At 40.2% G+C, this 13839-nt stretch overlaps 1 protein-coding gene across 3 annotated transcripts in view; it reads right to left on the bottom strand.

Annotated features, from left to right (window-relative positions):
- The window catches only part of ilrun (inflammation and lipid regulator with UBA-like and NBR1-like domains), an 80368-nt gene that overhangs the window by 39257 nt on the left and 27272 nt on the right, over nucleotides 1-13839 (bottom strand). For all 3 annotated transcript variants that reach the window (XR_013548845.1, XM_078420610.1, XM_078420611.1), the window contains exons 3-4: nucleotides 3562-3759; nucleotides 2801-3129 (exon numbers count right to left, since the gene is read on the bottom strand). Coding sequence is in view for 2 of the 3 variants with exons in the window: in XM_078420610.1 (XP_078276736.1) it covers nucleotides 2801-3129; nucleotides 3562-3759 (527 nt within the window). In the remaining variant the exon portion in view is untranslated. The remainder of the gene's footprint in view (nucleotides 1-2800; nucleotides 3130-3561; nucleotides 3760-13839) is intronic.

Here is a 13839-nt window from a genome sequence, read left to right on the forward strand (position 1 = left end):
GTCCAGAACCAGGGGTCACAGCTTAAGGATAAGGGGGAAGTCTTTTAGGACCGAGATGAGAAAACATTTCTTCACACAGAGAGTGGTGAGTCTGTGGAATTCACTGCCACAGAAGGTAGTTGAGGCCAGTTCATTGGCGATATTTAAGAGGGAGTTAGATGTGGCCCTTTTTGCTAAAGGGATCAGGGGGTATGGAGAGAAGGCAGGTACAGGTTACAGAGCTGAATGATCAGCCATGATCATATTGAATGGCGGTGCAGGCTCGAAGGGCCGAATGGCCTACTCCTGCACCTATTTTCTATGTTTCTATGTTTCTAACTAGCAACCGAAAAAGTACAAAAAGCAATGATGCCTTTGAGATTCAGGAGTATGGTAATCAGGAAATTTTCCAACAGGAAATATTTAAATGCCTTAAATAAATGAAAAAATGATTTTACAATTAGCTGACAAAGCAAAGCAATGAAGGAATTGAAGGACACATTCTTGTGGAAAAATTGATCTTGCACTTTATTTTTGGTTTTGTTGGGTTAGACAAGGATTGTTTACATCAGAAAAGCTGGAACCCTCAAATTAACTCGCCCAAGATAATGTTAGCTTAAAAACTTTCTTGCAAATCATTCACAATGGCAGTTGTCAGATACTAGGCAGACATTTAATATACTAAATAGATATATTTTTTTAATTTGCATGAGTAATTTAAGCATTACACCAATACACACCAACGTGCCATCTACAGAATGAAATCAATAACTACAATATTTCATCCAATAGTGAGCAGCAAATTTAAAATAATTTCAGTTCCCTTCCTTATGTGGCAGTGATAGTATTACTGGTCAAAAAATATTTAACAAAATGTTTCCAATTAAATCAAATAATGTTTGGAGTTTCAGCATATACTGATTTAAATTCCATTAATCCATTCCCAAAAGTTTTCTGTACCATATTATTACAATATGACAGACAGCTTTCAAAATTTATACAGGCCTCTTAGAAATCATTTTTCGTTTTTTTTAAGCCTTGGTGTTTCCAGACTTTGCCAAAATGTCACAGCGAATGCGCATAAGCTAATAAAACGAACAAATTTTAACAACGTAGTTATAATATATCTGAAGGAAAAATCTACCCAATAATCTTGCAAAACTTAAGTATCAGCTGATGCTCAAGGCTCATCTCGATGAGATATCCTCAATTTACATATTCCAGCCACATATGTTATCATACTGGTAGAACAATGCAATAGACAAAAAGGCTTGGCTTCCTTTTTCTGATTTAAAAAAAAAATTCAAAACCAAAAGCTTAATTGAATAGTTTGCTTCTTCTCCTGCCTCTCCCACAATTAATCCTGCCCTTCCCCACTGCACAGCTCCTCATAACAAGCTTACTTTAACCCGCAATAATTTGCAATGGATATGACTCATGGTCATCCCATCTCCTAAATTGAATCAGTAGCTTTATTCGCACGCAACCCTATTCATCTGAAAGAACCTGAAAGACCCCTGCTCCTGTTCACTCTCTTGCAGTATGGTGTCTAGATAATGCTTAGAAACAGGAATTCCAAGAATTTTCTATTCTTCATTCCACCAAGAATGAAGCTAACAGTAGTGCCTCCTCAACTAATATTGACACAGCTGAAGCCAAGAGCGCAGACAAAACATTTGAGAGCCTCTGATTGTTTGATTTTTCTCTGCTTCTAAGCATTAAAGAATACAAGTAGGGAAAATACCGCTTAAGTATTCCACATGAATTTTCTGAATATTTGGTGTGACTAATAGCAAACAGGCCAAATATCAGAATTTGTGAAAGTCGCATTGAGATTTTATCATTTATATTCACCAAACTATTGTGCTTTAAAACAAAAAGACCCACAACAATTTCATGTGGTCAACAATTGAAATTATAGCTTATGGATCACAGGCAATTAAAGTTAAATTCTCTTGCATCAGGTCTGAACCACACCATGATCCACCTTCCGTCAAGGAAAAGGCCTGGCCTTGGGCGAGTTGCGTGAAAGTCAACCAGACTTAATATAAGTGGAGGAAGGTTTGTTTAGAAAGCACATTCTATTCCTGGTTGACAGAAAGCTCTTGGAAAGGGGCAGCACAAGAAAGAAAATAGACAAGATATAAAACCAGAAAAAAGACAATTGGGAATTAAAACATTGAAGCTTAAATTATAAAACAAATTTAATTTAAAAAATTTTTTATTCAAAGAACACTATTAACATACATTTGTGTTCTTCAACCTCTGATAAGCATTCAAACTCTCCAAAGCAATGAATGCAAAACATGGTTCACCTCTGACTATCAAGAAATCTGTACCCAAAGAATCTTGTCAAATTTCAGGTCACAAAAACATGAAATATGTTGTCATTCAGAAGTATATGCGGGGTGTATGGAGCAATGATGGGAAGAATTGAGAAAGCTTACTGTTAACAACGCATCATTACAGTCCAAGAGAGGAGATTAAGTTTTTTAAGTGGAGACAATACTCTGAATAGCTTAAATTTGTTGCAATGAGTATACAATACAAAATGATAAAAAGCAACCCAATTTGAATGCAACCCCACTAATCCAGCAATCGCTTCTGCAGTTAAGCTTCACTTTCATCATATGATAAGAGATAGTCAGGCGTCTGGTACACCCTGCCTACAGAAAGACTTAAAACAAAGATCTTCAATGGTTCTTTACAATATAAAAAAAGATTCACTCCTCACACCATTTCTCAATTTCTTAAGTCACTCACACATGCATATAAAAATAGAAATGGGGCAAACAAAATAAATCAATCATTCTGTATTTACCTGACTGTAAGTCACCACTGATAAGTTGCTAGAGTGACTGTTAGGGGAGATATTTACAGAGTTCTGCGACAGTCCATTTTGCTCTTGTTCATTTTGGTCTTCAGTTGGGCCCCATGCATTTTTACTAATGACATTTGTACTTTGGCCCCCAGGGTCCTTCACACTGTTGTCTTCAGACTGCCGGTTTTTCTGTGGTGAAGCGAAAGGGTTAAAATTGCCTTCAATCTTGCGACAGGGTTGTGAAGAAAATTCTGTTTCAAATGAAGAAAGCTGCTGTGTAACTCCTAAAAGGCCTCCGATTTCAACACTCAGTATCACCCAAATCACATCTGAGAGTGGTACAAAACATGGAATTATGATTAGCATGGCAATTGGTATTTTTGTAGCCGAAGTTGTTTTTGTACGAGAGTCTAACTTCACAGAATTAAATCACATTGTATATATATATATTTTTAAATTCCAGTGGACAAACTTTGTTTTTTTTTTTAGAAAAAGCAATATACAGCATCCAGCTCACACAAGCAAATTCTGATAAGAAGCAACAGGAGTGAATGTTAAATCACCACCCATTTGTTCTTTAAATACCAAAACAATACAATTAATTGTTAATAATCAAGTTCGCCAGTCAAATACAAAAACAAATGGGTCATTAAAAAAAAATCAGGCTTCCAAGAAGCCTCCAAATTTAAGGACCTCGTGTACTGGGGAGAAAAAATGGTGAACCATCATCCGTAAATATTAATTTTATTGTGCCTCTTTACCTCCAAAATAAAGGCCAGTAGCTGTACACATGCGCCACTGCCCTTGGTACATTGCTGGCGTAGTTGGACTTCGCATCTGAACACTGACGTCGGTAACTTCCTGAGGCTCCAGTGACCGGACCATCACCATGTTAACATGTCCAAATTGGTCCCCTCCCACATATTTCAGGGACACGCCAGGAGGCCATTGCTCTGTGCCTAGGAAGAAAAAGGTTGAGGAAAAGGAGTTGCAGTTATATCCAATGTAATACAAAGGAATAGCAGGCACTGATTTTTACCAAAAATATACACAAAATGCTGGAGTAACTCAGTGGGTCAGGCAGCATCTCTGGATAAATTGGATAGGTTATGTTTCAGATATGAAGAAGGGTCCTGACCCGAAACATCACTTACCCATTTTCTCCATAGATGCTGCCTGACCCACTGAGTTACTCCAGCATTTTGTCTCTCTGCAGTTATATGAAGTTGGTCAAAAAATGTTATTTCAAATGATGAAAGAAACTAATACACCAAAATAAATGCAGCGTTCAAATTAAACAATAATTTTGTGCAGAAAGTAATTCTAAGATGCAGAAAACTCGAGCACCAAGAAAAAAAAAAGCTAAAATTGGCACAAATACTTGAACGCATAAAGGTTATTAATAGATTATAACTTCATCAGGACCTGAGCATTTATTTTTAAATGCAGTTTTTTCCTTTCCCCAAAGTTTCAAAAAGAAAAGAAAAACATTACTTACAGGTAAGAGTTATTGCAAACTATTAACATTAAACTGCTCTCTCACAGGTACAAAAATAGCACATGCAGCCACTGGTATTATTATGCAATGAAGATTAAACTGCACTCTAATTGAGAAACACATTTATTGTATCAACTCATGAAACTGACCCATAACAAATACTCTTAACAGCACTCCAACCTGATTCTAAAGGGGCCCCCTCTACAACCGTACCCTTTTTTAAATATAAACAATAGTCAATTTAACTTAAACGTTACAATAAATTACTTTCAGTCAACATTGATATGCAATCTCCCATCTGAACCAAAAGTATATGATTTAATACAAAGGCTGGCTCTAAGTTTATTTTACTTTATTTGAACGATGAATTTAGACTTGCAGTCTAAAATACACCACAAAAATAACTTTTCCTGGTCAAAAACCACCATTTTCCATGACCAAGTTTAAGCATGCCATAGCATTTTGACATTATAACAAAGTGTTGATAATTTACTTAAAGCTCGTACTCTGTTGGGCAAACTAATCAGGATCGTGTTAGGGCAACCCAAACTGCAATCCCCAAATTCACCAGTCCTTGCCCCAGGAGTAGGTGTGAACAAGGAATAAAAACATAATAAGGTTCAGTACGATACCCCTCATGGCCAAAGGCTTGCTGAATATATATTCCACTGTTCACCCTCAAGCACGAGTTATTCACACACTAAGCTCCAGCTTGAGGTCAAATTATTTCAGCAGTCAGATAGACTTGTGCCGGGATGGCTTCCAAAGGAACAATGAAGAAACCCACTCATCACATCCCTTCAAAACCACTGTCAGCCAGCAAGCAATTTGTTAAAGCCATTTTTTTTTCTTCATGTCTTTTTCATTCTGAAGACACTAATAATTGCAAATATAAAACAAAACCTAAATGATGAACAACAAAAAAAAGCTTTCAATATCGGCCTCAGGTCCACACAATGATCAGGAGCAGATCAAACTGGCATATTCAGCTTTCCAAATATGCAAGTTCAGGACATGTGAATTTATCTACACAAAATACAGTAAACTCTTGACAATAACAGAACACTTTATAGCAGATATTCATTATAGTGGATCAGGCAGCATCTCAGGAGAGAAGGAATGGGTGACGTTTCGGGTCGAGACCCTTCTTCAGACTTCCTTCTTTCAATTCTCCTTCCGTGCCCTACGTTGTGCTCTGGCTGCGATGTGCCGGCACCAGCAGGCTCTCACTTTGACTCTCCAGCAGCTCCGGGCCTCACTAACCCACATCTGCAATGGGCCCCAACTATACTTCATTCTTCGCCTAATCCGCGCTCAGTCTGAAGAAGGGTCTCGACCCGAAACGTCACCCATTCCTTCTCTCCTGAGATGCTGCCTGACCTGTTGAGTTACTCCAGCATTTTGTGAATAAATACCTTCGATTTGTACCAACATCTGCAGTTATTTTCCTACTTCATTATAATGGACCAAGGGTCCCGTTGCATTGCGCCCCCACCCCCACACTTCCGGCAGTTTCCCAATGCTTCCAGTTGTGGGAGCAGAGAGCAGCATGAAGGCGGAGCGAGTACCGGACCTGTCCCAGGCGCGGGTGGGCAGTGAGCTCTGTGGCTCTCCGGCGGGTGCATTCACGCTCGTGTGAGACAGCGGCCAGGGACCGGTGGGCGCGGTCGGGATTATGGGTAGATGGAAGCAGATGGGGGTAGGGAAGGAACAGGTTTTGAGACTGGCGAGCGACAGGTGAAAACATAAGGGGATAGTCTGAGCTGGGTTGTGGAGAGGGGTGGGGAAAGGTGCAGATAGAGGGTGGAAAATGTGGAAGTAGATGAGGGGGGAGAAGAAAAGTCGACTGAAGGAGAAGAAACGTGGCTGGATAGGTATGTGGAGGATGGATAGACGGAACCAAGTACAGGAGAGTAACGATAATTGGGGTGGGGGAGGTTGCTGAAACAGAGGCCATTGTTTACCTGAAATTTTAATTAGATGGTCATAGATGCCCTCTCCCGCGCCCACTCCACCTACTACTCTCAAATAATTCACTCTGGCTCCGGAAACCCAAAAACACTCTTCTCTACAATAAACAAACTCCTCAGCCCCCTGGACACCATCGCCCAATCATTCACAGTTGACAAATGCACCACTTTCCTTTCATTCTTCCAAAGCAAAATAGACAACATCTACAGCACCTTAACCACCAACGCACCTGCTCCCCCTCAAGCCACCTGCCCCCCCTTATCCTGTCAGCCCCTGCCTCAGTTCTCCCCAATCTCCACCACCGACCTCTCTGACCTCTTCACAGGAATAAAAACTGCCACCTGCTCTCTGGACCCCATCCCCTCCAGCTTTGTCAAGGCCTGCCTTCCTGCTCTCTCTCCACTTATCACTGCAACAATAAACCCCTCCCTGTCCACTGGCATCGTCCCGCCATCCCTCAAAATTCCTGCTGTCACCCCCATTCTGAAAAAACCTGGTCTAAACCCTGACACCCCAAACAACTTCAGACCAATCTCCAACCTACCCTTTCTGTCCAAAGTTTTGGAACGTGCTGTAGCTTCCCAACTCAAATACCACCTCTCTACCAATAACCTGTATGAAACTTTCCAATCCGGATTCCGCTCCAACCACAGTACTGAAACTGCGCTCCTCAAAATCACAAACGACATTCTCCTCTCCTCCGACGCTGGCAACCTCAACATCCTCATCCTACTTGACCTCAGCGCCGCCTTTGACACCATAAATCACTCCATTCTCCTCACCCGACTTGAAACCTCCCTTAACATCACCGGCACAGCCCTATCCTGGTTCAAATCTTACCTCTCTGACAGACACCAGTTCATCTCCATTAACAACTGTAAATCCCCCACCGCTCCCCTCCCCCAAGGTGTCCCCCAAGGCTCAGTCCTTGGCCCCCTCCTCTTCATCCCTCTACCTGTTCCCCCTTGGTCAATTAATCCGCCGTCATGGTCTCAACTTCCACTGCTTCGCCGATGATATCCAGCTCCTCATCTCCACCAAGTCAATCTCCCCCACCACACACTCTACACTGACAAACTGCATCACTGAAATAAAATCTTGGCTTCAATCAAATTTCCTCAAACTCAATTGCAACAAATCTGAAATCATCATCATTGGTCCAAAAACGCTCACCAAATCCACCCAAAACTTCATCCTCAACATTGATGGTCTCCCAGTATCCACCTCACCTCGCATTCGGAATCTTGGAATCATGTTTGATCAAACCCTCTCCTTCGACAAACACATCACAAAGACAGCCTTCTTCCACCTCAAAAACATTGCCCGTCTCCGTCCATCCCTCTCCTCCACAGCTGCAGAAACCCTCATCCATGCCTTCATCACCTCCCGTCTGGACTACTGCAACAGCCTCCTCTATGGCGCACCCTCAAAAATCATCAGTAAACTTCAATACATTCAAAACTCCGCTGCCCGTCGACTCACCCACACCCCGATCCGTGACTATATCACCCCCGTCCTTTATAAACTCCACTGGCTCCCCATCCCCCAGAGAATCCAGTACAAAATCCTCCTCATAACCTACAAAGCCCTCCATAACCTGGCCCCATCCTACCTGACCGACCTCCTCCACAGGCACACTCCCACCTGCACCCTCCGCTCTGCTGCTGCCAATCTCCTATCCCCCCACATCCGGACCAAACTCAGATCCTGGGGGGACAGGGCTTTCTCCATCGCTGCTCCCACCCTATGGAACTCACTACCCCAAAACGTTAGAGACTCCTCCACACTCACCACATTCAAAACATCGCTGAAGTCTCACCTGTTCAGTACTGCCTTCAACCACTGAAGGTCACCTCACCTTCTGTCTCCTTTCTCTGTTCGTTTATTTATTTACTTATTTATCTATTTATTCATTTCCCTATGTTCTCTAAATCTCTGTAAAGCGTCTTTGAGTATATGAAAAGCGCTATATAAATAAAATACATTATTAATATTATTATCATACATTGATTGTTTTTTAAACTGCAGGTATCCCATACTGCCTGTTCTTTCCCAGCTTCTGCAGTTTCACCAAGATTCTCTCCCATTTAGTTCATCTTTCCCATTTCCCCATTACCTAGATTTGTATCTTCCACCACCCTGGTTCCATCTACTCATCTCCCACGCACCTAAACACGGGTATTTTCTCTTTTCCTATTCCCTGTCGGGTTCCTTCTGCCCATCATTCACTTCAACTTATCTTCCTCCAGGCTCTGTTTCCACCGTTACCTTCCCTACAGTGGTTTCATCTGCCATTTTATTTCCTATCTGTTTCCAGCTATCACACAGCCACCTACTCAAAACTCACCTCATGGGCCTCATCTGCCCATCATCCCCCACCTCAGGTGGTTCTACACATCACCTAACAGTCCCCGACTAACCTTCCTCTCACCTCTACACCAGCTACCTTCTCTCTTCATACTTGGTCCTGATACAGTGCCTCAATCCAAAATGTCAACCAACTATTTTGCCTTCACAGGCTGGACTGCAGTTCCTCCAGCAGTTTTTCGTTAAATCTAAATTAGTTCATTAAAAATAAATACTTAATTTGCAGATGTTAGAAGATAGGTCAAATGGATCAGCTACAAGCACTGGGTTATGGCAATCACATACTCATCCACACCTCAAACTGGATTGCAGCATCTTTCAAGCCAAACAGCCACAAAGCAAATCAATATGACAAACTCCCAGCCCATTGCTGTACAGCGTTCTTCATCACAATGCAGTCATATACATAAATTATACATGTTCATACACTAGTACATTGCTCCTATTTATTATGTTCCTATCCATGTCAAACTTATCAAAAACAAAATGTCTTAATTGAACAAATGTTATTCGACCTTAGTGTCTCACTTTGATACCGGCTTAAGTTAAGCATTACTAAAGACTCATCTAAAACATTATTTTTCTACTGATTGCATCTAGTTACATAGTGCAAGGATAATACAGCCTATATAATTAGACATAATAATCTGAACGTGAAACTTGTAAAGCTGTTTATTTGGAGTCTAGAACTGATACTTCCACATTATGAATGTTATTCCAACAACGTCAAGTTACTAACGAAGATTTTGCCTAATTACCACTTACAGATGTTAAGCATCTCAAACTGCTGACAAATTCAAAATAAAAACTGAAGCAAGCCTAAAAATAACCACTGAAGCCATGCTAAGGGAGACTCCTGTCACATAGAAGCCTTTAACTCACAATCAACCACTCTATTGGAGAGTGGAGTTGAAGAGCGTTCATTGGGGAGCAAATTAAATGGGGGTCATGGAAAGAGACACATATGGAGAGACGAAATTAGTATGGATGATAAAGATTAAAAAGGTTTGGAAGGGAGTGATTATTTTGAGAAATGTTTGCACTGGAGAACAAAAGATGAGATGGGTGTTGGAGCAATGTTCTTTTTGAGGAGGGAGGTCAAGACATCAACGATTACAAGTGGGTTTAGGTTTTAGTTTATAATTGGACCTTGTACCGAGCTTTGTTTGGCATTTTATCTGATCAAATCAGATAATATTGTACATAAATACAATCAAGCCAAACTTAGAATAGGTAGAATGAAGAAAAAGATAAAGAATGCAGACATAGTTCTCAGCATTAGTGTAATAGTTCCAGAAATGAAGTCTAATATCTGCAATGAGATAGAGAGGAATCGGACTGCATCCTAGCTTAGAGTTGACCGTTTAGAAGCCTGATAACAGAAGGGAAGAAGTTGTACAAGGTGTGCAGTTTCAAGCTTCTGTATCTTCTGCCCAACTGAAGCGGGGAGAAGGAGAAATGTCCAGGGTAAGAAAGGCCTTTGGTTATGGTGGGGAGTCTGATCTGTGAGGTGGACTGGGCTACATCTACAACACACTGCAGTTTCCTGAGGTCTTGGACAAACCAAACTGTGATGCAACCTGACAATATGCTTTCTATGGTGCATCCATAGAGGTTTTTAATGAGTCATCGGAGACATGTTGAATTTTCACACTTCTAAGGAAATAGAGGAGTTGGTGTGCCTTCCTGGCTGTCGCTTCAATATAGTTGTTCTACGACAGACTGCTGCTAATATTTACACCAAGAAACTTGAACTTGAAGCTCTCAACCATTTCCAATTCAGCACCATTGAAGCTGATTAGGATAAACATTCCACCATGTTTCCTGAAGTCAAGAATTAGCTTCTTTGCTTTGATGATATTGAGGGAGAGGTTGTTGGTCATACCATGTTACAAAGTTCTCTACCATTATTCATGATCCGGTCAATAACAGGTGTATCATTTGAAAACTCGCAAAACAAACTAAAACTTAGCTGCAAGTGTATCGGGGGTATCGAAGGGGATTGAGAATGCATCCATGCAGGACACCAGTGTTGGGAATTATTCCAGTGAAGGTGTTTTTTCAACTATCCTCACTGATTGTCATCTGTGGGGTAAAAGGTTGAGGATTCAATAGCAGTGGGGCATCTCAGAGTGTGGGTGGGATTAAGGGATTGAAAGCAGAGCGAAAATCAATAGATGGAAGATGCTGACGCAAGAGTCCTTGTTGTCTAGGTGTTCCAGAGATGGGTTTAGGACTCGGGAGATGGCCTCTGCTGTGGACCAGTTGCGGCGGTAGTCAAACTGCAGTGGATTAAAACTGTCGGGGAGGGTGGTTAATATATGCAGTCACCAGTTTCTTGATGCACGTCATGATGGTGAATGTCAGAGCCACTGAGCGGTCGGTAGTCATTAAGGCATGCTACCTTTGCCACTAGGATGTTAGTGGTCGTCTTAAAGCAGGTGAGGACTTCAGAAAGCAGTAGCTTCCAGATTTCCTGGAATACCTGTCAGCTGGAACGCACAGGTCCCAAGGACACGGTTGAGGACTCCATCCGGGCCAGTTGCCTTCCAAGGAATCACTCCCAGGAAGGCCAATCTTATGTCTGTCACATTGACCGCTGTTGCAGGCGCACCCAAGAATGATGGGGAGGTGCAGTGTGTGATAAGCAGCAATCAGAGAAAATCACCTTAACTCAGTAGGTTCTTGAAATAAAAATTGACAGTTCTGACAAAACACCCAAGTAATGCTGAAGTGGGTGTCAGTTCACCACTTAAGGTCAGGTCCTTGACAGAGAGTGACTTTTACTGATATTTGCAGTCTCTTGCACAGGTCAGGCATTATGCCTGGCGGCTTTTTAAAAAATTCACAAATAATCTGATTCATTTTAAATCGTTTAACTGACACGTCCTCCAAAATGAGCACAAAGATAAAATATAACATTTAATTCAATCAAGAAACTGCAGAGGAAAATTAGAATTAACTCTATTACCGAGAAGTTATTGACACCAGATCAACAGATAAATTCACATGGGTAAAACACAATACACAAGTTGCCAAGTAAAAGCTATTAATCTAACCAAAGCTACTTTTTATTCTAATGAGAACATTTTCTTTTTGTCCTAAAAATTGGTCAACTAAAACCATGAAACATGGCACAAGCAAAAACAGCTCCTCATGTGAAACTCCTGGACTATAGCCCCACGATATGTCTTTAACTGGTACTGCATGTGGAAAGCTCAAGCCAGTGACACTGCTAGAAATTCCACAACATAATGGAACATAAAGTGCCCTCCATAATGTTTGGGACAAAGATCCATCATTTATTTATTTGCCTCTGTACTCCACAACTTCAGATTTGTAATAGAAAAAAAAATCACATGTGGTTAAAGTGCACATCGTCAGATTTTAATGACGATGACATGACATGAAAACAAATTATTCAAATGCACTCCAATGCTTTTTGTAATTTCATAGCTGTAATTTGGAGTTTTAGGCTACGACATATCTTTCAAAATAATTTCTACGATTTTTCATCCTTTGACACATCTAGATTTCTCACAACCCTATCTCATCCCTTCTGATTTAGCATGGTATTGCTACTGTTTTATTATAAAATCTCTTTTTGAGTTTTGGAGATGCAGAGGCTGGAATCTGGAGCAAAAAATAAAGTAGCTTGGTTGTTTTTCTCTGTTCTTTTCATCTGATTACCTGTAGCTAAAACACTAAATACCCTTAGAATGACCATCTGCACAGCATAAAATTCAGACTGGTTCTTAAAAAAGGACATTAATTCACACTCATCTTATTCAAGATTAATGCCTTTGCTCATTCACATGGAAGCTCAAAATTTGCATTCACAAACCAACTCTTGGTTCCATAAAGGAAGACAACCAAACGTATTAGAAAAAAAAATGACACAAACTACCAAATATATTCTAAACAAGTTTTAGGTGCAGTGAAGAAAGGAAGTGTCTAAAATTGACAAAAATCCATTTAAATCAATATTGAAAAAAAACTTAAATTATGCAATTTGTATATTTTAGCACTTTTCTCCCCACCAACCTCAGGACACCATTACAAGTCGTGTTCAGACACATTTTCAGCATTTTCATTTAATGTTAGATTGTCTAATATACGTGATACTGATCACTCCCACTCAAGGACTTATCCACAAAAGCTCAGATTGTCACAGAGTACCCTTTACCCATGTATTGGTGTATCATGCAATTCCCCTCTCCTAGACACAGTCCCACACAGAAGGCCAATTAACAAAATTCAGAGCGTTGAAAGCATTGAAAGAAAATGGACTATGGACAGAATGAGACCCATAGCAAGTGGTTGAATGCAGACTGGTATATGGTAGACAGATGTATTCTTCAGGGTTCGGTGTTTTTAGTGAGAGGTTTATTTGATTTGGAGATGGGTGGCAGTGTCAAGACTCGCTATCTGCATATATATATCTAATATGCATGTGATAATTAGGATCATAACAAATCCCAAGAGAACATAAATAAATTAGCAGAATAGCCACACAACTGACAAATAAAATTTAGTACAATTAAGAAAATAACAGACAAAAAGACGCTCATAAATAGAACCAGAAACACAAAAGCAATGAAATTGTGGTGTTGAACCTTTATACAACATTAGCATGGGCCACAAACCAGAAAATTACTTCCAATTCTGGTCACACTTGAGGAAGTATGTGAAGATCCTAGAAGATGCAGAAAAGATTTACTCGAATGGCTCAAAAGGTGATGACTAGCGAAGACTAGCGAAAATTAGATTGAAAAGAAAAGATGTGATTGACATAAAAGGTCAATATGCATCACAAAATTTAAAAAAGAGAAACTGCTTTAATACAACATGGCTCAAGAACCAGCAAATAAGAGATAAAGGGAGATTTCTTCTTAAATGGGACTCTCTGCCTTTTGGGATAGTAGAAATCAAGTCCGTTAAGGCTTCCAAAAAGTTGATCAGTTAAGCAAATAATTTGCAAGGGCGTGGGTAAAGGAAGACTGAGAGAATTATTCTATGGAGAACAAAATTGTTATGAAATGAACAATATGCACTATAAAAACTGTACAATATTTATTATTGTCAGATTTTATAATATGAAAAAACATATTTCCCTGCTAATATTTAAAATTTATAAGTTTACTCAACCTTAAACTGGTCCATTTAAAAATTAGAGCTATCCTGATTTTGATTGAAATACTAA

Source organism: Rhinoraja longicauda, chromosome 24 (assembly GCF_053455715.1).
Source record: "Rhinoraja longicauda isolate Sanriku21f chromosome 24, sRhiLon1.1, whole genome shotgun sequence".
Lineage (NCBI taxonomy): Eukaryota > Metazoa > Chordata > Chondrichthyes > Rajiformes > Arhynchobatidae > Rhinoraja > Rhinoraja longicauda.